The sequence below is a fragment of the Catharus ustulatus genome, chromosome 12, assembly GCF_009819885.2.
Source record: "Catharus ustulatus isolate bCatUst1 chromosome 12, bCatUst1.pri.v2, whole genome shotgun sequence".
NCBI classification, from domain to species: Eukaryota; Metazoa; Chordata; class Aves; order Passeriformes; family Turdidae; genus Catharus; species Catharus ustulatus.
Genome location: NC_046232.1, coordinates 18,490,530 through 18,517,740, shown reverse-complemented (window position 1 = coordinate 18,517,740; position 27,211 = coordinate 18,490,530). Strand labels below are relative to the sequence as shown.

Here is a 27,211-nt window from a genome sequence, read left to right as displayed (position 1 = left end):
CTTGATCAGCCTAAACCTTGTGTTCCAGTGAAGTGGAAACGCAGCTGGAAAACTTCCTTGCCGAAGAATTTGATCTGTTTTGACTATTTTCCCAGCAGGCTTGGAGGTGCCAGCTTTGGTCCCCTGACTCAGGTTTTGCCCACACCTCTGTCCTCTGGCAAGGCAGAAAGACCTGGAAACCTTCTCCTTGCAGTGCCAAAATGTTCCTGGGCATTGCAAAGCCCTTCAGCACCAGCTGAGTGTGGCAGCTTGGCCCAGCAGCAGTCTCACTCCTGCCCCTTTTCCTCCTTACCCTTTTGACAAGAGGCATCACTAGGAAGCAGCTCACAGTGGCAGGAGTGTCTAAACCCTTCAGTGGAGTCTTTAAGGGACACATGCCCTGCAATCCATACACAGAAATCTTCTGGTCCTGTGAAAGAGCACATAAAATTCTATAAATGCAAACCACCTCCCCACTTTTTATATCTTGACACCTGAGCAAGATCTAATTGGTTCCAAAACTAGTTTTTATTTGTATTTTTTGATATTCAGAGTGTGAATTTCTGTTTTCCAAGGAGAGCCTTTGGCATGTGGGTAGACAGCAGGTGCTGCATTCCCCAGAACAGGCTGTGGACAACACATGCATTATCCAGAAGTCACCAAAAACCAGAAGTGTAGGAGTTTTATACCACATCCAAAAGCAGCATCTGACAATCCTGAATGCAAAAATCCCAAACAACAACTGAAGCAGGTTGTATGCTATTTTTGCATTAATCTGTCCATTCAAGGGACATTACATTTTATGTGGAATTACATCTACCCCACACCTCCAAAATCTACTAGACTGACCAAGAGCACCCAGTTTGGGAACCAGCAACACTTTTCATTGTGAGACAAAAGGTGGAAATACAATGCTTTAAGACCTTTGAATTTTATTTTGTTTATACTTATTATTATGGAAAAAAAGAGTATTTGAGCTTTACCTCTATTTGAGAACAGAAAAAGTCAAAATATCTTATTTTCTTAAGGGGAGAAAAACCCATGCCAGGGCAGAGTGAAACAGCCAACACAAATTACTTACTCCGTGAGTGTGGCCTTTTTTTCCCCCATTCTAAAACACTGAACTTCAGGTGCATTTAATTTTTTGGCTGTTTTTTCTTTGTTTTGTGTGAAATGATTGTGTCAGAACTGGCTGACACTTAACAGCCCTTTTAAATGGGTGGACAGGGGCTCTGGGGGATAAATCAGTCACAGTCTCTTGCTCTTATCATTTTAGCTGCAATTTTCCAAAACTTGGGTACCTATTTCCCACCAACCTCCAAATCCCTCAGGCCTCTTTCAAAACCCCACCCTTAAATGCATGTTTTCTGTCCCTGCCTCCCTTTATCACTCACAGATAAGGACATTTCCCAGATGAACCCCTGGGTACAGATTGCTCCAACCCAGAGTTTCTCTTGGAAAGCTGAGGTTCCCACGATTGCTCTGAGCTCTGGGAGGCACAGCCTGGACCTGTGTGTCAGGTAGAAACAAAACACCTGGAGACAGCAGATGCAAACTCACACTGCTCATCTGAGACACCCTTTGTCTGGCACACTCTTGGCTTTACTAATTTAACAGGCTCTTTCTCTTTGTGTCTCCCTTAACGAGGCCCCTCTCGAGGGGGGCACAGGCAATGCTCACCTCTGTGGCTGCCCACAGGGCATTCTGAAATTTGAGTTGGCAGCACAGCTTCATTCCTGGGCAGCTCATCCTCTGCACTTCCATGACTCCTTTCTCCAGGTTCACCACCGTGTAGTTCCTGAAAGGAGCAGGCAACAATTTCATACAGCCAACATTCCTCCTGCACGGGGCTGAGGTACCTGTGGGCCTGGTGGCCAAGCCATAACACAACTGCCCACAGCTGGATGATGCTGCAAGGATCTATACCCCTCCAAACTGTAAATTCCTCATTGCAAAGGAGAAGAAAGAAGTGCCACAGCTCTTTCTCAGGGGCAGATGCTTCTGTGAAGATCTACACTCAGCTCTCTGACTTTGCACAGGGTTAGGAGGGCATGTGTGGTCTGCTCCTGCAATTGAGCTGTGAGACAAACAGCTCCTGCAGGACAGCAGTAATTAATAGCTGGGAAGTCTCAGCCCATCCTGCCCATTAGGTTCTCAAGGGAATGAATATCTGCCCTCCAAGTTCACTGCCTCACTATTATCTGGCTTCATTATTATTCCAGTACATAAACAGAGGAGCATGATTCTACAGAGCAAAGATCTGTAACCTAATAAAATTATTTATAAATATCACTAATTAATAGGTTTTTGGTTGTAGCTAAAAGGATTTTGTTTGTTTGGGGAAGTTTATTGGGTTTGGATGTTTGAGCAATAACTGGATATTCACAACCACATCTGTGAGTCCCAGATGTTTTACCAACTGTGGCACAAGCAATTATACATCCTGAAATCTGTCACATGTGAGTAACTCGTTATTCAGCAGTCTCCAGCAAGTGGATTGTCCAGTCAGGAAGCAGATTCACTGAGATATATTGCTGTGAATATTTGGACAACATCCATGTATTCAAAATACATCTGGGAGTGCCATGTGCTTCACCAGTTCTGCAGGAAAAGTTACACTGCCTGCACTGAACAACTGATCAAGGACCACAAATGGCAAAGCAAATAGTTCAGCAACAAATCACGTGCCTTTCCCATTAGCTTAATGGTTACAAATAATGAACACATTAATATAAAATTCTCATCAGTTTGTGAGCGTTTCCAATAAGACTGAGGCTATAAAAATCAGCAGCATCCATAAAAATGAACGTAACTAGCTGCAGGTCACATGTGGCTGTGCAAAATGCCATCACCTCAGTCACAATTTAATAACATTTTAAGCACATGCCTTCAGCCCAGAACACATTTTACTGGCAGTGCACACTTGGATGCACACACAGCTCCAGGCATGTGGTTAACTCCCAATGATTGCAATAGGATTTAAGCATGTGCTTAATTGCTTTGCAGAAGAGAGATGGAACTGCAGCCTCAATTAGGAAAGGTTTAGTGTTAAATGGCCTCATTAGGAAAGGCAGAACACGTCTGTTCTCATGTGCAAATGCTTCATCCTGTGTGTGTGAATCATTACACTGCCCTAATCTTCTCCTCATATTAACTGAAGCAGAGTTAAGCTCATTAAATATCCTTTATAAAGCAACCACTGTTCCCAATTAAAAGAGTTTGGGAAAACAGTGTTCACCGTACTCTTGGCCTTCTTCCAAGTTCACTTTCACCTTCTTTACCTCCCCCTCAGAGGCAGAAGTGAAGATGCTGAAGGATTTTTTACTTAAAAAGGAAAAAAAAGGAAAGAAATTGCTATTGTGAGCCATCTCACCTGGTGTCCTCCTTCCCATCCCAGAACACCACCGTGTATTCCTGCCCCAGGGAGCAGAAGAAGGAAGATTGCTTCCCACAGGGCAGCAGGTACATAAACGTTGCAAAGGTTGGATCTTTCATCTGCCCGACCACAGAGATGGCCAGGGGACGCTGAGGGGGAAGGAAAAGTGAAAGACACGTCACACAAAATGAAACAGGAGAACCATCATAAACAGGAGGTTCAGCAAGGCCAAGAACAAGGTCCTGCCCCTGGATCAGGGCAATCCCAAGCACCAGCACAGGGTGGGTGTCCCTGGAACTGGATTATATTTAAGGTTCCTTCCAACCCAAACCACTTTCTGATTTTGTGATTATTTATTAAAGCTTGGTCTCTTATTCTCTTACACCTTTTACTGATTCATTTCTTTAGGCTTACAAATTTTGGAGGCTGACCCAATGAAATCAGCAGCCTGACTGCCATCAACATCAAGGGACCTGCATGTCACCACGGATGTCTAGGGCCACAAATCTGTCATCATTTCATTCATAAAACTCTCATTTAAGTCAAGAGAAATTCTGAGCTAAATCAGCAGGAGGAGTAAATGGGCAATGGAGCTGTCATGCTGCACCAGGAGCAAGCTCAAAGAGCTGCATGAAGAGGGCAGAGAACACAGGTCAGGAGGGTGACCTTGTACCTTTTCTGGCTTGGTGTCCCAACACTCCATCATGAGCGCCTGCATCCTGTAGAGCTGCACCTCCTCGGGCTGCCCGAGCACAGGACGGATCCCTTTGGACAGTTTCTTGGCTATCTGGAGCTGGTGGTGTCCCAGCACAGGTCTCTGCCCAGACAGCAGCTCGTACAGGACCATCCCATAGGAGAACATGTCCACCTGGAGCCACAAAAACCAGAAACAATCAGGGCAAGGCTGTGCTGGTGGGTGGAGAGGGGAGCGAGGAAGGCCACAGTGGGAAAGCAGCGCATGGCTAAGGGAATTGAGCCCTGGGATGGTGCCAGCCCCCCAGTGCTGACCCCACAGACCCCCCCAGTCACCTTCTCATCATAGACGATGCGGGGCCGGATCTCGGGGGCCTGGTATCCCGGGGTGCCCTCCACGCCCAGCGCGCCCTCGTGGAACGACTGCCGCGAGATGCCGTAGTCGGAGAGCTTGATGTTGACGTGCTCCCTGACGTCCAGGGACCACACCAGAATGTTGTCTGACTTGAGGTCGCAGAAGATGATGTTCTTCTTGTGCAGGTAGGCCAGGCCTGTGGCGATCTGGTAGGCTATTTTGTGTGTCAGCATGTGTCCCAGCGGCACAAAGGAGGACCCTGGCACAAAGGAACAGCCCGTCTCCAGCTCCTGTAATTGCCAAAACTCCTTCTTCTTCCCCCTCTCTCCTTCTCTTTTAACTCCAGAGCAATAACTGACAACCTTTTGAAACATCACTCAATGCCACCATTTAAAATGACACTGTTTATGTTACTATACATGTCTGACAGTCCTATTAAATTCTTTTTTTAAACCCTTTCATTTCTAGGCCACTAAATCTTCTGGTGAAAATTAGTGTTTGACTGAAAGTTGACACGAAGCCAAGGTGCCAAGAGGGTCAGATGGCCTCAACTTATCTTGGAATTAGTGTTGTTCATTTGACAATGACAGCAATACAGATAATTATGAGATAATTTAGAGTACCAGACACCCATCTGCAGGGTGAAAAACACAGCACCATCCATGCAGGACTGAAGAGAGATGCACTCCATATTAATTTGCAGAGAAATTGAAAATCCAGGTCTCCAAAGTAGTTTTGAGAATCCCGAGCATCAATTTTTACTACATTCCCAAAAGCACAATACAAGAATAATTCCATCCCTCCTTAGTGTGGGGAAAAAGAAATCCCTCCAGCAAACCACTGACCATTTGTCAGTGGGAGAGGAGTGGAGGGAGAGGCTGGCTTTACCTTTGGAGTTCTCAGAGAGGACAGTGGTGAGGCTGCCCAGCGGGGCCAGCTCCAGGGCGAAGCAGAGCGGGTGGATGCTGATGCCGATGAGGGACACGATGCAGGGGTGCTGCAGGGAGTGCAGCATGCTGGCCTCCTGGCGGAACTCTGAGAAGTTCTTCATGGCATCCATGGCACGCAGGTGCTTCAGCATGGTATCTGGCAAGACACACAACCCCCTTCTCACTGCCCAGCTCAGGGAAGGAGTCACAAACTCTTTGGGAAGTGATCACCCAGCAACGGCTGCAGGAGGAAGGCAGCTGGTGGGATTGAGTCAACAGCAAGGCTTTAAGTTGAATCCTTATACTGATGCATGAGCCACTAAGAGACACTGGCTATAAGCAGATATATCTGGTGCCTCAGGAAGCAAGATGGTCCTTAAACACCAAGCTCTGGTGTGTCTGGCACATGCTGTTCTCACATATCCCCTGGATGACTCTGGAAAACTCATGCTGTGCTTCTCCCAGCAGGGGCTGTGTGTAGATGGCACTCTGCAGACCCTTTGCTGGAAGGCTCTTCCCTACAGCTTCCCTGCTTCCCTGCCAGGAGAGACCCATCACAGTAATGGTCCTGCTGCCACAGCACACCACAGGCTGCTCAGGCAGGCCGGCTCTTTCCCGAGGCTGTTTGTCACCAGGACAGCAGCTGGCCTCCTCCACAGCTCAGGGATTCACCACATCCTCCCCTGACAAAAATGAGGAATGTGAGGCACTTTCCCCTTTCCTCTGCCCACAGCCTGAGGCTCTGATGGAAACCTGGGCTCCACAGGGGAGCCCATCCCTGCCTGGAGAAGCTGGTGGGCTCAGGATTCCCAGTTTGCTTTCTCCAGCTGCTGGCACTGAGAGGGTAAAACACCAACCCAGAGGTGGAGACCCACAAACCCTCAGTGCAAACCCAAGCAAACCCACACTTCTCATGTCCAAATAGTGTGGGAACAGGAGTTGAAATCTCACCTCCCTTCCCAATCGAGGACTCTGCCTTTTTACCCTATACATCCAACCTCTGATCTTCAGGAGAGAACCCCCTTGCAGTGCCAGTGACCTTCATCATCCAAGTGCTCATGAAGAACTCTCAGATTCATCCTCTTTCCCCACTGAAACCCAAAACATCAGTTTTGCTATCTGTTTCCACGCTGTGTTTAATTAGGTGCTGTCAGCACTTTGCAGACTCTTTGGTCTTCGGATCCTAGACTGCAGATTCTCAGATTCCTGACACCAAATCTGTGCACTGTACCTGCAGCTGAAGTGGGAGAACCCTTGCATTTTTTAATCTGAAATCTCTTCACAGCCACTGGTTTTCCTTGGTATCGTGCCCGATATATAACAGTTCCACTTCCACCCTGGCCAAGAACATTGTTTTCATTTTCACTGCATTCCAGTTTGCTATTTTCCAGGAACAGTCTGCCAAATAGAAATTGGGGGTTTTTAATTAAAGTTTCAAAGACATTGTAAATTTCTGTTTTTAATGTGATTTCCATTTTCACAAATGCCTAATAGGTTCTTGCCTTATCTACCAAGAGGACCTTGGTCATCTCAGTGGCCTCCATGCTGGCTCACATTGTACAACAGATTTCTCACACAAAAAAGTAATTTGAGCAAAGAAGCACAACAGGCTTTTCACTAATTTATCCCAGAAGAATCAAATAGATCTGGAAAGCACATAAGCTCCTTTTCCAAGCAGATGACACAGGTACTGATACTTGTACCATTTATCTGTATTAACCATTTTTTTTTGCTTCATTTACCTCCTGTTCCTCTTTTTTCCACCAAGGCAAGACAGGATGTTTATGAACAGCCCTACAGTCTGAACCCTGATTATTCAAATCAGCTTAGTGTTCCCAGGCTGCAATTCATCATTTCCCCACTCTCCCAGAGACTACTTTTACAGCTGTTCACACTTCAAACATCTCCACTCACCTCGCACCCGCCAAATAAATCTGCAGGAGATAACAGTGTGAGGAGGGCTGGTGTGAGGAGCTGATGGGGTGTTTGCCCAGAAAAACGACCCCAACAAAGCAACAGAGGCCAGTGAGAGCTGGTCTTGAGGCCTTGTGATTCTGCACTGGGCACTCAAAGGTCTGAGAGAGCAGGAGCCAAAGGGGATGCTGCTCTCAGGTCTCCTGCTCTGCACACTGAGTAATGAGGGGTGTAAGACTGAGCCCATCTGGGAATGCAGTTAAGCAGCTTAAAGATTTAGCAGTGCTGCAATGGGTAGGGAAGAGCTCCTTCAGCTGTTCAGGGCTGCCACACACCCAACATATCCAGCAGCCCTCAGCCCTCAGCCAGCTCAGTGTGAACCCTCCTGTGGTGTCCATAAACTCACCCACCTACAGGCCTTTACAAAATTAAGGCTGTTTCAGTGCCAATCCTGTGATGCAGCAGCACTTCCTTTTTGTTTAGCCACATTAAAATCTCCTTTTGTGGGATCCCAGAAAGGCTCCAACTACAGAAAGTCCTGGCCAGAGTTCTGGGCAATGCAGGACAGCTGTGGCTTTAAAAAGGGACTTTCACATGACACCACAGCCATCTCAAAGGAGCCCTGGTGTGATGACTCGGTCAGCACACAGCTATTGTCCAAGCAAGTTGCTGAACACCAGGGGTGCAGTTCAGGATGAACTGCCAGAGCACGGATTGAGAGCAGATGGATTTGCTCCCTGTGGTCAGTACATCCCTCCAGCAGAGGCGACTTAGGAAAAGGGCCCAACCATCTCACACAGGTACACTGAAACTCAATCAAAGGCTATCACAGGTTACCTGGCAGGAAAATCAGTCATGAAAAGCTCTGGGACCAGCTCCTGGAGAGACACAGGGATGTCAGGGTGGTTAGGACATGTGATGTAGTCCAGCTCAATGGCAGTCAGGACACAATCCTCCATGTTGAAGTACTGCACGTCCTCCGCCCTCTCACTGTCCTCGCCCTGCTCCGGCCTGGCAGCTGCACAGATGTGGCAGGGCACATACTGCTCCATCAGCAATGTGCCATCACTCTCTGTGGCTGTGAGGGCTTCAAAGAGAGCAAACAAACAGGAAACAATGTCATTCACACCAGCTGAGGAGGAACAACAGCTCCGAGTGCATTCCAATGTCCGCAGCACGACCTGGATGCACTGCCTGGCAATGGTCACGCTCACACAGCAGCACTTTGCTGCAGGGTATTGACTGGAATAGAGAATAGCTTTGCAAAGTATACAGGGACAGTGCTGGGGAGACAGGATTGTGGCTATAATCCAGCACTCACCCTGCTCTGGTCACAGGTAATGAACAGGCTTACAAGGCAAATGTACTCAGGACCAGCAAAAATGAGAAATATGCGAATAAAGCACTGGAGAGACCCTTCTACTTGCTGGGTGCCTCTGTCTCTTCCCAGTCTGCAAACTGCCAGATGGCTTGAGGTGGGAATGGGCTTGGGAGCAGGCACAGCACACTGAGCTCAGGCTCAGCACTCACATGCAGCACCCAGGCTGGGAACACAGGTCCTGTGGGCTCCCTCATGGGAAACGTGTTCAGCACCTCCAGGGAAAATGTGGATTCTACCACGACTAAGCCTTTGGGATATTCACACCTCTCCCATAACTACAGAGAGATTTTGTGGTGACAGGCTCTGTTAAATGCCCACAATTAGTCAGGGTGAACACAGGCAGCAGCCTTTGAAGTTGTGGCTCTTCTCAAGCTTCACTGATTAACTTTAGCATTATTTTAATCCAAAGGCAAATAAAATGTTCTTTTAACTTCAGAACATGTAGAACGTGAGTATGTGAGAGTGCACCACTGTTTCCTCCACAGAGCCTCCAATTAAGAGACTTTGGCACTGCTTTTCAGACCAGGGTAGGACGACAAAGAACACTTCAGATTTTGTTTTGGTTTCCAACGAAGTGTATTGGGGTTGCAAACAGCCTGCTGGGTAACAGCAGGATCTGTGCTGAGCACAGGAAAAGCAGCTGCAGGAGTCAAGGAAGTTACCTTGGCATGGAGTCCTTGGTACCATATTCACTCATGTCTCTCACATCAGAATTTTGTAACTCATAGAAAACAAAATCCATAGAAATGATGGGCTAATCCTCAGCCCAGCTGGTGCCAAAATGAGTTCAAGGGACAGCACCAAGCAGTTTGGACCAAATCCTGCCCCTGCTATGAGCTGTGGATCAGCCACTTGAACTCCTACAGGTCCTGTCTGAACTGCAATGTTTCACCTGTGCTGCTGTGACAGACAGACTGAAAGACACAATGTCTAGACCAAAGGGTGTTGGCAACTAATCTTGATCTGTCTGCAGGTTTATTAGCTTTTATCAAATGTTATAGGCTTGAGACTGTCAGAGCCTGAGGGGTCTTCAATTGACACACAATATTGTGCACCTGGAGAGCTCTGTCAAAGAACCCTCTGTTGAAAAGACATAACACTGCACAGAAAATTACAATTGTTCTCTTACCAGGGAACCACTGGTCTATCAAAGAGTTGACATGATCTGTGATGAATGCCATGGCTGAAAAGTCTCTCACTTCTGACTGGGAAATTATTTTAATTCCACCACTTTTTTTCTTTTTCCAGTTCACATCAGAAGACTCGACGCTGTGTGAGAAAGCCAAAAGACAAACCTGTGAAGCTTTTCTGAAGCATCAGTGTCAACAAACTTTCTTTCTGGCAGGAAACCTGAGTTACATAATAACACACAGTTCATGAGTCATCGAAACACAAAGCAAGCTAGCTCCGAGGGTGATTTTCAACTGAGTCTGTTCTGAAAATGACTTTCAGAAGAGAATTCTTGCACAGAAATGCCAGTTCCTCACAAAGGGTAAGTGCTATAGAAGGTCAGGCCCAGGAAAAACTGTGGCCTGAGCAAGCTGAGTATGCTGAAGAGTTTTGACAGAAATGCCCTACACAGAATGATGGAAGGCTGGGAGTTGTAAAATCAGTAATAAAATTCCAGCCAAATAATAATGATATTTCCAGAAACCATTAGGAAAAGTTTATGAACATCATTTTTGCACAATTCCCATGAAAGTATAACTCCCTGAAATACACAGCATGACCACTACCACGGTCCAGAATTCAGAATTCCAGCCTGTGGATTGAGCTTGGAAACTTGGGAAGGTCACTGTTTCCTTCTGGCCTCCAACCATGCAACAGCACCACTGGTTCCTCCCTGTCTTGCCAGGGACTGAAGGAGCAAAAGCCTTAAATGTCTGCATTTGTGAAACAACATGGACAGGAGGCTTTCCCCAGGCTTGCAGCCAAGCAGACATTCTGCCTTGGCCAGGTTGTGGCACTTGTCCACAGTCTCTGCTTCACAGAAGCACCTCCACTGACCTGGATTATGCAGTGGTGAAGTTTTAGGATTCAATGGAAAACTCACTGAGGTAAGAAAATCTCTGCATGTGAAAATGCAGAGCCCCCTCTGCATTTCACTTTCTGCTCTCAAGCCTCTTTCAATTTGCGGCTGCAATAACAGATAAGGTTGATACATTCAGACCTGCCAAATAATCAGTTATTCATCATTTTTGTCAGCAGCTGTTACCAGATGAGTTATGTCCATTAGAAGAAGCTCCTCTTCTCCTGATGAGTGAGCACATAGCCTGGGTCAGGCCCATTCATCTCCATTCAGCTGATGTGTTTCATACACTCTATTAGTCCCCTGTCACACATGCTGCATTATGAACACAAATTACCTAAGATAGCCTCCATCAAAGGTAACGAACAGACCTTCCTGCCAGTAAACAGTGTGAGTCCTTTTGACTCGGAATGTGCTGCAGCGGTTCCTTTGGGTGCCTGTGAAGCTGTAGATGGTCACCTTTTTGTTTCTTGTCTTGGTGTTCTTCTTGTTTTCAAAGAGCTGAAACAAGCAGAAAAGCATGAAAATCGTTTAAGTGCTGAAGTTTCTCATAAGGATGTTTTAATCGAGCAAGAAAGTAATTTCTTTTTTTGGCTTTCACAGGTGCTGTTGTACCTTTTCCAGTAAAAGTGACTTGTGCTCGTATAAAATTTTGTGATGGAATGGAAATACACGTGGTAAAATTGATTTTTCCACAGTGGAAATCTTTTTCATGCCACTCAAAAAAGAACAATTTCATATCAGTGCACAAAGCTAATTCTATAACTGTGACATTTGCTGTATTTATTCTGCATTCACCAAAGTCTTATAAACCTACAGCACTAAATGTTCTAGTGAATGATGAAGCCTGCCCTCAATGCAGAGAGTTAACTTTTCCACCTGTTTTAGTGGGAGGAAGATGGCTCTTCTCCAAGACACTTCAAACCAGCACTTAGAGCAAAATGTATTTCTGTTTTAAAACCAAGAAGTTAATCTGCAGGACTCCGCTGTACTCATTGTTCCAACATTTATTTGCCTGCAGACAGGTCTGACGCCTGGCATCCTTTCCACTCCCTTCATGAGCACTGGATGAAACCCCTAGGAAAGGTGCTCTACGATTATGCAGTGCCCAGGAGGATGTAAGCAAGGGGTTGCCAAGACAGCCAGTAAAAAGAGGTAAAGTTATTACATGGTTTGGGAAGCTTGGAACACTGAGGACTTCCAACAGAAGGTATAATGTTTTCCATGTTCTGTACATCACTGACAGACCACAGTTTAATGGAGAGCTGCTAAGAAGATACCAGAGCAGTACTATAAATATTTTGCAGGTATTTACTACAGTTTCAGATAGAAACTGCTGCAAACACATCTGCAACAACATCAAAATTCACTTGGCTCTCAGAGCCTTGCAAACACTACTTTAATGTCACTCATAGCACTCTCACTAACAGGGTGCCTCATTATGGCAACAGTCCTGTAATTTTCTTCCCATTTAAACTCATAGAGATTCAGGTATCTGCCTTTGCTGGGGCTATTCCAGATCTTCTCTGGCAAAGCCGTGGGGGAGTCTGGCCTGGTGGAATGGTCATGGACAAGAGAAGCAGGCAGAACTCCAATTACTTGTAACTGGAAGATGCTGGAGGAACTGAGACCTTCCAGGGGATCATGTTATAAGGAGGTTGTGGAGAACTCAGGTTTTCTCCCCCAGTGCCAATTTGTTGTTCTCAGTGACACCTACTGTAAAAACAGAATCAGATTTACAGAGCAGAGCCTCCTCTCTCCCTGTTTACTCAAAAAGTGTTACTGAAGTCTGTGACAGAAGCGAGCGGGATGTGAAGAGACACCCCACTCACACTGCACCACTTCAGCTGTCTGCTTTTGTTTGCAGGCAGACACAACAACCTACCTGGAGGTCCATCTCTGCCAGGCTAATTAGCATCCTGGCTATGAACCTTTGCCAAAAGCCAACTGGGACAAAACTCATCTTGAAGACCCTCTGGACCGTGTTTGCAGTCTGGTGGCAGAGCCCGTGGATATCTAACGCCGGCTTGGTAGGAAGCAGATGAGGGAGGAGGTAGCTGAAACACATCAAGTTCAACAGCTCAGATTTTAGCTACAGCTTTTAACAGTGAGTACATTGTTACCAGATAATAGGGCGATTCAGTCTCCAAAGAGATTTTTAATGGCACAGCCTACTGCATATAAAAAAGCTTTTAGACTAAAGCGCTGCAGCAATACATGGAGAAATTAATTTACACTATGGAAGCAAGCAGAGGCAAAACAGACATTACATAATTCAGCCAGGGCTATTGGAAAGGGCTAAAATTGATGTAATGAGCATTTGTGTACTCACAAATTAAATGCATTAAAATATAAGAGTCATTAGAACAGCTGTGATGTCAGGACTTAATTTTTTTTGTACTACTCTGCCCTGGTAGTAAGCAGGGAACTACAGCTGTGGAACAGGGGATCAGTGCAAAAATAACCTCCAGCAGCTCAGGTTCTGTAAGCCCAGGCTTCAGGGCTGCTCTGCCTCAATCCAGCCCCAGAATGAGAGCACCTCATGGGTCAGCATGACAGGAATTCCTGCTGCTCCATCCTGCAGCTGATGGATCCCTGCCACATCCCTGCCAAAGCCCTAAAGCAAGAGCTCACTTTGCCAGGCTGTTGCCAGCAGAGAAATCACCTGCCTAGCTCAGATTCCCCTGCAATCAGATTAGGTACCTTGCCCAAGTGTGAAGGAGACTTGATGTTATCTGTGCCTGACCAGTCAGCAGTAACAGAGCTATGCTGGTGTAGGGGACCACAACATTTTCCAATTATTTTCAGATCTCCCAGTAAGCCCAGAATATCCATATCTCCTGATCTTTCATATTTGGGAAGTTAAATGTGCTGGAACACTGCAACTGTTTTGAAAACCATGAGCTTATGGCTTTCCATACTTGCCAGTAAATCTCTTGTCAGTGACACTCTTCTGTACCAAACACATCCCAGGACGCCTGTACAATCTAAAATGTTACTTGCTTGTAAGCAGACACGCTGCTGTTTTATCAGTGTTGAGCCTGAGAAAATGTGTTGGCATCTGGGGCTCATCGCTGACGGGCACAATGACAGCAACAAGGCACATGGCCAAGAGACCTGACCAAAATAACACTGGCAGGGACTAGACACAACCAGAACTAATGCTGGGTCAGAATCCACTGCTTTTAAAGCCTCTCATGTTTTCTCTCTAGCAGCTGCAGCATTCTGTAAAATCTGAACTATCAGCTCAGCAAAAACAGTGATCATTAGACAACAGCTCTCTCCACATGTCATACGTGATGACATATTACATGACCAAATTATCTGCTCCATGAAACAACTTTGGAATGTAAAACTGGCAAAAGTTTCAATATAAATTGCACTAAGAATGGTCACGCTTTTAACTGTATTTTAAGAAGCAGAACACAGCTAAGTTACATGCACCTTAGGCAGAAAAGTGGAGTGCAACAAATTAAAACTTCTTGCTCTGTAAAATAGTGGATGCATCATCAGACAGCCAATAAATTTCCCCCAGCACATCTAAGAAAAGGTCTAAGAGTGTAAGAAGGGCCAGTGAGGCCCTTCTGGGCCACAACTATCTAGTGGATTATAACACAGATGGTGATTCGACGCTCTTGAACAACAGCCAATGCAAATTTTGAAAATATGTGAAACATGCCCCCATCCACCCTTTCAGAACAGAAACTGGCAGCTGCTTTCTCTACTGACTGCTCAGAAACCCTATCTGGCAATCTAGACAATAATTGCAGCAGCACAGTAACAAATAACTGCTCTGTGTCTGGCTAGTACATTAAATTAATCCAACCTGCTATAGTACAGCCCGTCAGTGGGAAGAATATTCTGCTAATGTGGCTTGGATCGCTCAGAAAAACATTGGGCAGGCCATGAAAAAGCAGTTTCCTTGTTCCCGAGGCACAGACAATGTAATTGCCCTGGTGAAAAATGGCAGATAGTGACAAGGAGTCCAAAAGGCATTTTGGACTGAGCAGAAACATTGCTGCTTTATCTGCGTTAAGCCTGAGAAAATTTGTTGGCATCCGGGACTGGATAAGTGACAGGCATAATGACAGCACAGAGAATGCTGCACTTGTGCTGGCATTCAGAGCTGCCGAGGGGCTCGGGGCGATGCAGCCGCGCTGTCCTGCAAGGGCAAGGAAGTGAAATGCAAATTCCACATCAAAAGTGCAATACAGCTCTGGTCTCACCGCTAGCCCAACAACAGGCTGTCGCCAAGCAGATGGGAGAGAGAAAAATCGCAGGGAACTCTGCCCAGAGGAAAAGGGACTGGGGGGCAGAGGGGAGGAGGACTCATTAACATTTAAAGAGAATGAGGTTTCTTAGACCATTTCTAGGAAAACTATTGATCAACACCTATTGAGGTTAAAAATCAAGTAAATCACGTCGCTGCTGCAGCTACGCTTTCCCAATTTCACCAGGAATAAAATGCTGCTACTTTCAGGGCTGACACAGTTATTGATTACCCAAAGTTTTCTGCCACACTGAAGTGAGGATCTGGAAACAGATGACTCCAGCCCATCTATATTTCAGGCCTGGCAGCCGTGGCCTCACATCCTCTCCCGGCTGCAGCTGCGCCGGCTGAGCCCTTACAGCTTCCACCTGCTCGTGGCCACATCCCCGGCGGTGTCACTGCCCCTCCGGGCTGGTGGCTGAGCCTCTCACCAGCCTCAATGCAGCCAGTGGACAAAGACTGCTCTGGGAAAGCTTTCACGAGGGCTGGTTTGGCCCAGAGGATGCTCAGTTCAGGAAATGCAGCCCAAATGGATGGGTGCCTTCCATGACACTGCTGAATGCTCTCAGACATTTTCTCAGCACAAGAACCCCATCAAGACAACCACAAAAGAGTGGCAAAGCCTATTAACACCCACTGACTAAAAGGCCATTTTTCTCCAGCCTGACCAAACCTCTCTAATTATCAACATACCTGTTATTGGCCACAGGCAGGGCGATCTCAAACTTGGCCAAGAACTGGAAGTACTGCTCTTCGGTCTGCTCCGTGAAACCCGTCCCAACCAGCAGCATCCTGAGGTCCTCTGCTCTGATGACTCCATTCTTAGCTACAGACCTGGAGCTCTTGATGTTGAAAATCCTCTGCAGGCACTCTGAGAGCCAGACAGGGTCAAGGAAGTAGAGGTTCCTCAGGCCATGGCTTGTGTCTGGGAAGTGCAGTAGTGTCCCTGTTTCTATGAGAAAATTAATGGCTGCAAAAAAGTAAAGAATTGGGGATTAGCAATAGGCCAGCATTAAGAAACCACAGTGCAGGAGAGTAAGACTACGAGGCAGTTTGTGCAGTTTTATGCATTCCAGATACAGCCAGCATGCAGCCAAGCCAAGAGAGTAACATCTATCTGAGGAGTGCTGCTATCTGACACTCCACTTGTAAAACCCACATCTCACTTCTTCACAGCCAGCATTTCTGTCCCCATGACACCTCCCCTTCACCCTCCTCCTGCCATCCTCACAGGGAAGGGCTCTCCCTGCCTCCTGCAGAGCAAGGCCTCCGTAAAGATCACAAGATTGGGGCCCTACAGAGAAGCCAGACTTGAAACTATGGCAACCCTCGCTCTACACAGACTAGAAATGAGACAGCTTGTTTTAAAAAAAAAAAAAAAAAAAAAAAGAATGAAATCAGTAACCTCAGACCACCTTAGAAACTTCCCAGTCCTGTCCCCAAAGTTCCACTACTGATTTTATATCTTACCAGTTTCCAAAGTGACCTCTACACTGATGTAATTTGTATTTACTATTTATGGAATACTTCAATTGGACATACATATTAATTTCCAATACATTACTGGTCTACTCTGACCTACCAGTTTGTAAGTCTTCATAGTCTTTGATGTCATTTCCAGGTGTTTGCTCGATCATCAGCTCTATCTGTCTGTCTGTTAAATACTGCACATCATCATTCTGACTTCTTCTATGCTGCTCTGCAAGGACAGCTTCTTGAAGGCTGAGGTAACTCCTTGGTATCTGCAAGCCACATGAGAAAACCAGTAGGATCAGTATCAGCCAGCAAGGGATGAACTGGCTGCCACCCTCCTTTCACAGGGATCTTTTATTGCTGTCTTTTCCCAAAGCCAGACTGCCATCTTAAATATTCACATGGCTCCTGCATCAACTCCTTACTCCATCACTCACTCCTGAAGTTCACCTCCCAAACCCCCCAAAAAAGCCCTGCTTTGGTAAGGATCACCAAGACAGCCCAGTTCTCACCAATCTCCCTGCAAGTTTCTGGGAGCAGATTGAGCTGCCGACATCCTTCATGTTGCAAGTGACATGAAAAATCAGCTGCCGCAGTCCCTCGAGGCCTTCCAGAGTCTTACACGAGAGCTCACTGCAAAAGTCATGCAGAGGGGAAGGTTATCAAACCTTATCAGCACACTGGCTTCCCTTCAGGCTCACTTTCTCTTATCACTGACTTTAAATTTCCTGTGTCAGCTGAATGGGAGGAAGGCTGTCAGTGAGTATTTTTAGAAGACTTTGGAGAAAACATGGAGTCACCTGGAAAAGATGTACTAGGCCACATCTGTATTAGTCCAACCTCTGCTCTGCCTGCTCCACTCACTGCACTGCTGTCCCCTGTGCACTGGGATGTCTGGGGACATCCCTGGCAGCCTGACCAAAGTCATCCCCCTGTGTCCCTCCAGAGCCACACACATCCTGGAAGGGGCTGTGGGAAGGAGGAAAACACTGTGCCCCAGCAGCCTCTGGAGACAAGTCCAGTCCTCCCTGCCCCAGATCAAAGAGGCAGGATGATGACTACCAGACACCTTTTCCCACCCTCATTCCGGTCCTTGATCAGCTGGATCCTGCCATCTGGGAATTGATGCTTAGATCCTAAAAGCTGGCCTTCATTATCTCTTTAACAGCTGAAAACCTGCTCTCTTCAACTCCTACTACTTTTAATCTTTTTGTGGGCTGGATAAGAACAGTTCTATTCCACTTTCCCCAACAAAAGGTCTTTCTAACTGATCCTACACATGTTCCCATGGCAGACAGAAAATCCTTCTCTAATGAAATATGATTTATTTTAAACCTCAGCACAGGGAAATGTGCAGCTCACTGGGATGCTGGATGACCCTGACCACTGATGGAAGCACCCAGGGTCACCCACAAAGATTTCACACTCCTCACACTCCTCCAGCCCCAGAGCTTAATACCATGCATATTCCAGGTGGATGATGGGGTGTGGGGAGGCACAGGAAGGAGGAGGTATGAAATCAGGCTGGGAAAAAATGCAAGGGGAGAGGAAGGTGAAGAGAAATGTTCAGGATGTCTCTCAGGGTGAAAGTAAGAATGATGGAGGCTGTGTTGTGATGGGGAAAGAGGCTTAAGGTGACACAAACACAAGGTTTTATCCTTCTCATGGTGAGACTTTGAGCCTCACAGTGGGTGCCTGGTGCTCCTTCTAATGGGGAAGAGTTGTCTGGGATCCTGACACAGGCTGGGATGTCTGACAGAGCAGTGCCTGCAGAGCAGTGCCTGCAGAGCAGTGTGTGGGAGGTTGGCTGATGCCTTTGCCAGGCAGCAGATGGGAAGTGCTGGGGACATCACAGTGCCCTTCCTCACTTGCCAGCTGCCACCTGCTCTTGCCCCAGGCAGAGGCATTTTCACATTGTTTGGTGCCAGCCTGCTGCATCCAGTTTCAGCCCCTGGCTCACAGACATGCTTCATTCCCAGCCAGAGGAGCCTCCTCTTCCCAAGGGCATTCTCTTGGAGCAGTGCCAGACTGCCTGGCCTGAGTGACACCCATCTCCCAGGCAGCCCCAGCCCTCTGTTTGACACCTGGAGATGGATGGGACAGGTTTGGACTGCCAGGGGTTCAGGGGACTGACCCCTCCTTGCCCAGCCAACAGTGCCATGTGAGCCCTTTTCCCATCAGGTACTACCCACAGCCTCCCCTCAGCAAAGCCCCTGGCACCCACCCTGTGACAGTCACGCTCTCCCAGCATTAATTAGTCAATCTGCACCTTCTCTCTTTGTGACTAATGTGTCACCATTAAACTGTGAGAAACCTGAGTGAAGGGGGAGCAGTAAACAGGCTGGTCAAGGTCATGACTTTGGAGCTTCCAGCTCTCAGACTCATCATCAGCCCCCTGAGCAACACTGACCTTCTCTCTCATTATAATACATTATCTCAGTCAAAAATAGATGAAATGCAATGCTGACGAGTCTCTAAATCGGTTCCGTTGCCAAGGAGATCAAGTATCTCAAAATTGTTAAAAGTGTCATAAAATAAAGAGTGAGTGACTGAACTTCACAAAGGCACAAGTACTTACTGCAGGTGCTTGAAGGTGATATCTGGGAAGCCAGTGGCTCTGGATCCAGAGGGAGAGCGACACAAAGCCAGGACATAAGCCCTCAGGGTTGCTATCCTCTCCACACGGAATTTGGTTTCAATCAAATCAAGGTGTGTTCCCACCACCAACACCACTGAGTTTGGAGCCTTGGCCTGCAAGAGAAAACACTGACAGTGATCTCATCCAGGTTACATCAGTGAGGACAGGTGAAAAGTGTATTTCAGAGGAGGGAGTCACACATATTAATAAACTGTAATATATATATTAATAAAATGAAGGCAACCTGTTGTGGCAGCTTGACAACAGCTACAAGTGATCTGGGTATTACAGAAGTTCTGCAGAGCATGGCTTAATCATCATCTGCTGCTACTGCAGAGCAGGAAACCGTCACTTTGGGTTTTTACATTAGGGTTTAACATAAAGGGAGTTACTGGGAGTTAGTGAAATGAAGGGAACCACGTCTGCCCAAACAAAGTTAACTTAACCTGCAGCCAGATCTGACATCCTGAAAAAGGCTAGTTACAGTCTGGAATGGATATCTGGGGAAGTCACACAAATTTTTTCACTGGAGGTACACGGAGAGATGAGATAAACTTCTAGAAAACTCTCAACCTACTTAATCTTGAATCAAAGCAAAAGAATGGATTAGGTGATCTCGTGGTTCCTCCCAACCTTTCCATGACTGTATTACAACCCTGGAATGTATCCAGATCTCTGGGAAAATGCTGCCAAATGCAATGGGATTGCACAGGCTTAAGCAGGGATTATTTGTCCATCCAAATGATTTTGACCACAGAAGAATATTCAGAGGCAGAAAGATTTCTTTCTTTGCAAGCAACCCATTTCCCTTCTCTGATGCCCACTGAAATCTCCCAGCCTGAGTGACACCAAACAAGCCCAGGAGTGGTGGCTGCACCAAGCCACAGCAAAGAGCCCCCTGGCCCAGGATGCTGCTGCCTGGAGGCTTGTGGAGATCACAGGAACAGGGCAGGGTGGAGAGATGCTCCCAGTGTGTTCTCCCAGTAGCCAGCAGCCTGCAGCTCACTGACTTCCTCAGCACCAAGGAGTATCTCAGAATTAACAGCACTTGATGGAGTTTCCATTCACCAGTTTGTCTTTCCAATTTCTGGTACCCCCAGCACACTGTATTTCCAGTAATTTCCATCCACTGTGTTTAAGATACTTCCCACTGTTTGCTTCAAAGCTACAATTTCACTTGTTCTCTCCCAATTCTATTGTAAAGGATCATGAACAAAGACTCTATTGTGGTTTTCTCCCTTCCCCATCATGTCTACATACAGCCCTCTTCATTCTTCCCTTCTTTTAACCATCATGATCATATTCCTCTGCATTTTTCTTGATGTTACTATGTGCTTGCTGGGATGTATTAAGGACACATCATACATTTTTTTAAATATAATAGCTTTCTTTCAGCATTGTTACCTAGTTTGGGTTTTTGATTGCTGCTGACCATTAATATTTCAATAATTACAAGATTTTTTGAGAGGCACACATTTTTGTGCACTTAATGTTAAAACAATTATCAAATAATAAAGAGTTACAAACAATTATGAACATGGTGCTACAATAATCAATCCACAGCAGTGAATTCACTGCAGCTCTGAGTCTAAATGGGAGTTGTCTTGGAAATACCCTCCAGCTTACCTGAATCTAAAGTGTTAAAAATATAACGTCAAGACTAATGTGTGTCTAACCCACACAAGAAAGAAAATGCTTCAAACCCCCCTTGGAGCACAGTGTGGTCAAACACTAATTCCAAAATAAGTATGTTCAGCCTTACTTAGCAAGGGTTTATAAATCAGCTTTTGTTTCGTTCTCTGCTGTGTGTGAGGGAGAACAAAGCAAATGATAAATTTAAACCATTAAATATAGCGATACGCCTACAGCGTAATGGAAAATGAATTCCAAATGCTGTGCAAAATTCATAGCTTGGGGAGCTTTTAAAAGCAGAGCAAAAAGAATGTGCAATATCACATATCTGCGTGCTGAGCTGCTACTTGATAAATAGATATCCCAGAGCCCACCAGTGACTTCTTACCTCAATGTTCAGCAACCAGAACTGTAAGTTTGCCACAGCTTCTTCCCCCAGTGCCAAGTTCCAGACCACTATGTACAATGCTTTGTCTGTGAAGAAACACTGATTGACTGTAGACATGCTCGCTGGGCCTCCGATATCCCAGACATTGAACTCCACTGAATCAACCTACTTAGACAAAGAGAAGTGTTCAAATCAAACCGTGGCAGTAAATCACTGGGAGATAATAGCTGAAGTATAAACCTACGCCTGCATAATGTATGACACAAGAAGGGGTTCAATGTCCTAATTGTGCCTCCAGGAAAGATAAATCAACAAGCAATTGTTAAGCATGGCTACCACTTCCCCACAGGAAATCAAGACTAATTACTTGCTGCTAAAACGATAGAGGTGCCCTTGATGCTGGTAAAACTCCAGTTAGCGCTGTGGATTCTCCAGTACAAACAAGGGTCTCATTCTGAGCCCTGCATTTCACTGCATTTGTAACAGAAACTGTTCCATCCTTGCCTGTGCCACGCTCGACAGGACCACTGAAGCTGCTTATCTGCCACTGCTGTGGGGAGCAGGAAACCCCTGCTGAAATCACTTCCACTGAGCTCACACTGAGCTGAGCCAAGCAGAAGGGAGATGCTCAGGAGATGGAAGCTTCTCAAGCCTTCCATAAACACCTCCTACACGTTGCTCCCAGGCTTCTGACGTCTGTGGCACACCAGAGATGGGCCAGAATCACAGTTGCTGTGAATCAGACTCACTGATTTCTGGGGGAATGCTTAAATGGAGGCCTCTCCAGCTCTGGCTCTCTTCCCAGTATCCCTGCACCCATTCCTCTGCGCAGCCCCACGACAGCCCTAAGAGGGAGCCTGGCTCTCTGTTTCAATGGCATTCAGGTTCCCAGTTGCAGCAGGAAGTACCTGCATAGCTGAGGACTCTGTCTCTAAATCACTTTGGCCCTGGGGAGTCAAAAAACCCCTGAGACTGAACACAAAACCAAACCTTCCTCCAGCCACCATCCTCAGAGCATCACATAACACCCAATGGGCTCTGTTCAGGGGACTGGGGCCAGGTACTGACTGATCCCACGTGGAAGTTACCCTATGAGAGTTCAGCCAGGAGCTCAGTATCTCAGCAGGGCTCTGATTCTGTGCAATCCGTGTGAAATCTCCCAAAAACAGCTGGAAGAACTTCCATATTGTTGAAACCAAGCCCTAACCAGCACAAGGACTGCTTTGTTCATCCAAAAGACCTTCAGCTGTGAGTGTGTGTGTGGACAGACAGACTCAGAGATAGGGATAAAAGCTCGTTCAGTGTCTTGATCCCACTCCAGGTCTCTGGTGCTGTCTACACTTTTATTTTATTCAATTGCTCTTCAACACAAAATGCACAAATCCCTTTTCCTATCAAAGTCTACGATTCAAGGAGTCAGCCTGTGCTGCTCTTTTCTTTCTGTCTCTGGCCTGGCACTCTTTGCTGTGGAACAGCTGAACTCAGCAGGCTCCTTCCCCCTTTCCAAAACAGTCTGGTGGTCATGGCTCTCATCTGGGAAGGGAGAGGGATGTGTCTGCACCCCCTCAGCTCTGAGAAGACCTCAGGACCAATTCTGTATGCTCTAATCCCTGGGCTACTCTACAAATGCTTGGATTAAATCAGCACCCTCCAAATGAGTTCACTATGCCACACTCCATGAATGAGCCACCTGAGATCTGGGTACTCAAGATATGCCTTAGACACCCCTGGGTCACACCTCCTACCCACATTCCCCACCTAGGACAGTTCTGATATCAAGAAAGTCCAGCTTTAGGTACTGATGTCCCAGATGAAAGGAGAATCTGCTGCAGAGAAGCTGATTTAAAAGAGTCTCTCAAAATTTGAGGTGGGAGAGCCAGAATTTCAGCCCAGCCAACACACAGCTCTCTTTAGAACACAGTTAGTCAGGAAAACAGAACTGCCCCTAGGACCAAGTGGAAATGAAACAGAATTGCAGTGGGTCTAAAGCGAGGAAATGGAAGCTGCTCTTTGCAAAAGGACAATTCCAGCCCAAACAGACCCTGCAGGGCTCCCCCATCCCACCGCGCCTGCAGATCTCCGCCCGCGTTTCACCTTCGCCTTGTGTCCCACGGGCTTGGGCAGCTCCCACTTTGTGGTGCGGATGGTGGCATCGCTGTGCATCACCTGGGGCACCTTCCCTGTCTGCAGGATCTCCACCAGCGTGGACTTGCCCTGCCGGGGAGGCCCGATGACGATCATCTTCATCAGCTTGCACTTCTCGGCGCGCCGCAGCTGCGCTCGCAAATACGCCAGCACCGTCTTGGGACCTGTGCGGGACAGAGCAGGCTGGGCACTGCAGCACCAACCCCCCAGGGACAGCACACACCCCAGGGCTGCAGGCACACCAGCTGAACTCCTGCTTCCCCTGAGAATAAACAAAGAAACCTCCAGCGGACAAACCTGAGACAGAGACCCCAGGAAGAGGTCACTGCTCGGAGGCTCCACAATGGAGCACTGTAAGGAGAAACAAATGCTGGGGCTCCTACGCTTCAGAAGCTGAAAGGAAACATAAAATACTAATTTAGTATTTAAAATACTCAGGTTTTCCCTCTACTTTTATGTTTCCAGTTAAAGTTAGATTGAAGCTTCAGCATTATACTGCTGGAGTAGGAATAATTCCTGATAACTTTGTTCTCACAGGATTTTCTGATTAAAATGCACCAAAAAAAAAAAAAGACAGAATTGTAATAGATCCAAAAACCCAGCAGCTCACAATAAAGTCACTTCAATGGGACTGTGACTGCCGATCCTAAACACTTCAGTCTTTAGAGAGGCCATCTAAATATCCTAAAATATCCACATTCAGGAAGCAAGCCACAGAATTTATGCATATTGCAAATGAAATTCTGCATTTATAAGTCATCATTTTAAACTGTGATCTGTCTTAAATTGATCATTACAGCCAGAGCTTAGCACTGGTTATCAAATTTGTAAATACAAGTAGGAGGTTTCCCTGTGCAATTCCAGTTAACCCCAGCGAGGGCTCAGGCATTCACTGTCTGCTCTTGCTCTTGACCATTAAAAGGAAAAGATTTTATTGCATGTTCAGTCCATTTAATAAAGAATACACAGCATCAGCCTTACCCTCTTTTCTGATCTCTGCAGGAACGTTACTGATATTTAGTTCCTCGATATCCAGCTGCCAGAGATTAGCCAGCTGTCCAAGTTCTGGAGGAAGCTCTCGGATACCAGGGTTACTGTACAAAAACAAATAAATCTACCAACAACCAGGCTTTGTGTGCAAGTAGCTGCTCTCATGGACTCTCAGATTACGCTATTCTATCCTTGCAGAAATCTTCCATTAACATTTTAATAAGACTACTCAGCACTTTAATAGCAATTTCCATCCTAAAAGTGATCTATAACCTCCATTTATCCTCTGAGGCAGACAAATGTAATCATCTTTGCTGGATAGTGGAGGAAATAAAGGCAAAAATGATGAGTTATTGAATGTAACACTACAAAAACTGACAGCAAAAAGCCAGAATGAACTAGAGGCACATTAGATTCCCAGGCCTGTGTTCAAAGCATTAGATCATCCTCCCTAACTCAAAAGAGCAGCCTCCCCCTTATCTAAAGCAAACCATGGGCACAGTTCTAACAAGGGGCTGACTATTTCCAGCTTTCTGACTTCAAAAGCACTGGACATCTGGGGTGGGGCTCCACAGAAGACTGGTCACTAAAACAACATGGAAATAACACTGCAAAGCTTTTCCAGGACATGGACTTACTTTCCTAAATAAAGTTCTGTTAAACCTTTCAGGAGGGAAACGGATTGTGGGACAGAGTCCAGCTGATTGTCATTCAGATAAAGAACCTCCAGAGAATCGCTCAGAAATGCTGGAAACTCCAGAAAAGGACCTGGAATGAGACAGGAAACAAATTGCACCTTAAAAAAAAAAAAAAAAACCAACAACAAAACAGGCATCAAGGCTCTGAACCAAGAGCTTCACCTGAACTTTGCAGGCAGGACATGAGGTCATGTCCACTGGCAGGGGCCACCAGCAAGCAAGAGCAGAAAAGCAAACAGCCTTCAGTGGCAATCAAACACCAATGCTCACATCTCAATGCCCTAAAGTCACAGTGCTGGAAGGTGACGTGTCCAGGACTTAGAGGGTGCTGAGGGAGGAACTCCAAGTGTGCCAGAAGAGCTCAGGGGATGAGTGGCACCTCATGTGCTGCAGAATACATGGTTATATCCTGTGAATTGCCCCCACTGCAGCCTAATAGCTGGCACTGGGAGAGCACCCCACAGGCACAACTGGTTCTTAATATGGCACTGAAAGGGCACACCCAGGCACAGCTGGTTCTCAATGTGTTTTTTTCCATATTACCTGAAAAAAGCCAGAAGCCAGCCAGGATTTATGTTCAGGCCCCCACGTGGCATCCTACAGTAATTTATGGTGGGTCAAAATCAGTAACAACAGAGAAGAAAACCCAAACTGCAGCTGACAGACTGACCTATGCTGTCCTAAAACATGCTGGGTGTTTGCTCCTCTGTTCTGTTTTAAACAGATGGACTCAGGGAACTTCCTCCATGCCCGAGGAGCATCTTGTGTGTTTTGGGAGCAACCCAAGCACTAAGAGCACCAACTGCATGGCTGAGCTGCAGCTGCTGGAGAGGTTCAAACAAAGGGAAGCTCTACAAGTTCCAAAGAGCACCATTTCACTCCAGAAATGGCTCCTGGGATAGCAGCACAGAAAGCTGCCATGGATTGTGTTGCTGCATTGAGGGTGTCACATTTATCCACCAAAGAACATCCTGAAATGGAGGAAAACCAGGCAGGTTTGGAGTCTGATTAGGAAAGTACAACCAGCACCATCTACTGCCTCCATGGTCAGTCAAAGCAACTCCCTGAGATGTAAGACTCTCTCTTTCTGAGGGATGGGACAGTTCCACTTCCACCAAGATCTTCTTCCTTTACAGAGAAGACGTGAGGAACTGTAATTAGACTTTGTCAAAAAGAGGAAAAAAATGGAAGAGGTTTTCTCAGAAGGAAACTCCTCAGTTCTAATATTAACAGCACTTCCAGCCTGAGCTGTGATCTGAAAAGGAGCAAGATAGAGTCCCACTGTCTGCAGGGGTGTTTCATATACGTGACAGACCTGTCTGGTGTGGGCAGTGTCACAGTCTGCCTTTGAGTTTTCAAATTAAAAAATCACCTTTGGGATTACTTTAGTAGAACAGCAGGCTTATTCATTGATGCAATTCACTTCCTTTCTGGCTCATCGCTGGACTTAAACTTTGCATTGTTGCTCTTCAGTAGGTACCCAGGCACACACAGATTTAGCTCCCCTTGGACACGTAGGAGCAAACTCCTAAAATAGCAGCAATCCTCTGAATTCACCAGAGTCCCAGGTGGAAAGGAGTGTACTATATTGGAAGCAAGCTCGAGGTGTTTATGAATTGTAATTATTTATTCATGAGTTATTTATGATTTCTCTGGCTTCAGCTCAAATTTTCTTTTAAAGAACTGCAGAAAAATTAAAACAAATGCCATCTTGAAAATGTATTTTTGGATGAATAAATGCTACCAACACCACATATGCATGTGCAAGAAGCTATTCTGAGATTTATCAATCAAGTACAGTGAGAATCCATAAATTATTCTCTTTAAATAATCTAGACTTAAGTAAACAGCTTTGTTGGTAAATCATATGAAAACCTGTCCACCCCCTCCTCACCAGGAGACTTCTGTGAGTAGCTGATGTACTCCAGCTTCTGTTTTCTCTTGATGTTTAAATTCCTGGCCACATCCTCTCATCTCACCAAGCTATACTTGGCAGAGGAACAGAGAGAAAAGGATGAGCTGGCTTTGCTGTCTCTGTGGCTGCTCACCCCTGGCACCAGCCAGGTGAGCCACTCTGTGCCCTCTGCTGCCTGAGGCCACCTGAGGCTCCAGGTTGCAGCAGGGTGCAAAGTGCCACAGCAGTACAGATGTTGCTCCAGGTTGCAGCAGGGTGCAAAGTGCCACAGCAATACAGATGTTGCTCCAGGTTGCACCAGGGTGTAAAGTGCCACAGCAGTACAGATGTTACTGATGTAGAGCCCATCTCCTGCTTTCTGCAGGGGCTTGTGCTGGGTTTGCAGCATGTAGAGATTTCCATCAGG

The 27,211-nt window shown here is 46.4% G+C and overlaps 1 protein-coding gene across 4 annotated transcripts in view; it reads right to left on the bottom strand.

Annotated features, from left to right (window-relative positions):
* The window catches only part of LRRK1 (leucine rich repeat kinase 1), a 72,241-nt gene that overhangs the window by 9,201 nt on the left and 35,829 nt on the right, over window positions 1-27,211 (bottom strand). For all 4 annotated transcript variants that reach the window (XM_033070686.1, XM_033070687.1, XM_033070688.2 and 1 more), the window contains 19 exons: window positions 24,831-24,960; window positions 24,184-24,296; window positions 23,152-23,366; window positions 21,058-21,222; window positions 18,978-19,150; window positions 16,912-17,032; window positions 16,509-16,668; window positions 15,620-15,896; window positions 12,542-12,713; window positions 10,994-11,157; window positions 9,757-9,896; window positions 8,084-8,333; window positions 6,564-6,730; window positions 5,292-5,489; window positions 4,385-4,662; window positions 4,029-4,223; window positions 3,353-3,504; window positions 1,660-1,777; window positions 293-409 (listed from right to left, as the gene is read on the bottom strand). In XM_033070686.1, coding sequence (XP_032926577.1) covers window positions 293-409; window positions 1,660-1,777; window positions 3,353-3,504; window positions 4,029-4,223; window positions 4,385-4,662; window positions 5,292-5,489; window positions 6,564-6,730; window positions 8,084-8,333; window positions 9,757-9,896; window positions 10,994-11,157; window positions 12,542-12,713; window positions 15,620-15,896; window positions 16,509-16,668; window positions 16,912-17,032; window positions 18,978-19,150; window positions 21,058-21,222; window positions 23,152-23,366; window positions 24,184-24,296; window positions 24,831-24,960 — 3,305 coding nt within the window. The remainder of the gene's footprint in view (window positions 1-292; window positions 410-1,659; window positions 1,778-3,352; window positions 3,505-4,028; window positions 4,224-4,384; window positions 4,663-5,291; window positions 5,490-6,563; window positions 6,731-8,083; window positions 8,334-9,756; window positions 9,897-10,993; window positions 11,158-12,541; window positions 12,714-15,619; window positions 15,897-16,508; window positions 16,669-16,911; window positions 17,033-18,977; window positions 19,151-21,057; window positions 21,223-23,151; window positions 23,367-24,183; window positions 24,297-24,830; window positions 24,961-27,211) is intronic.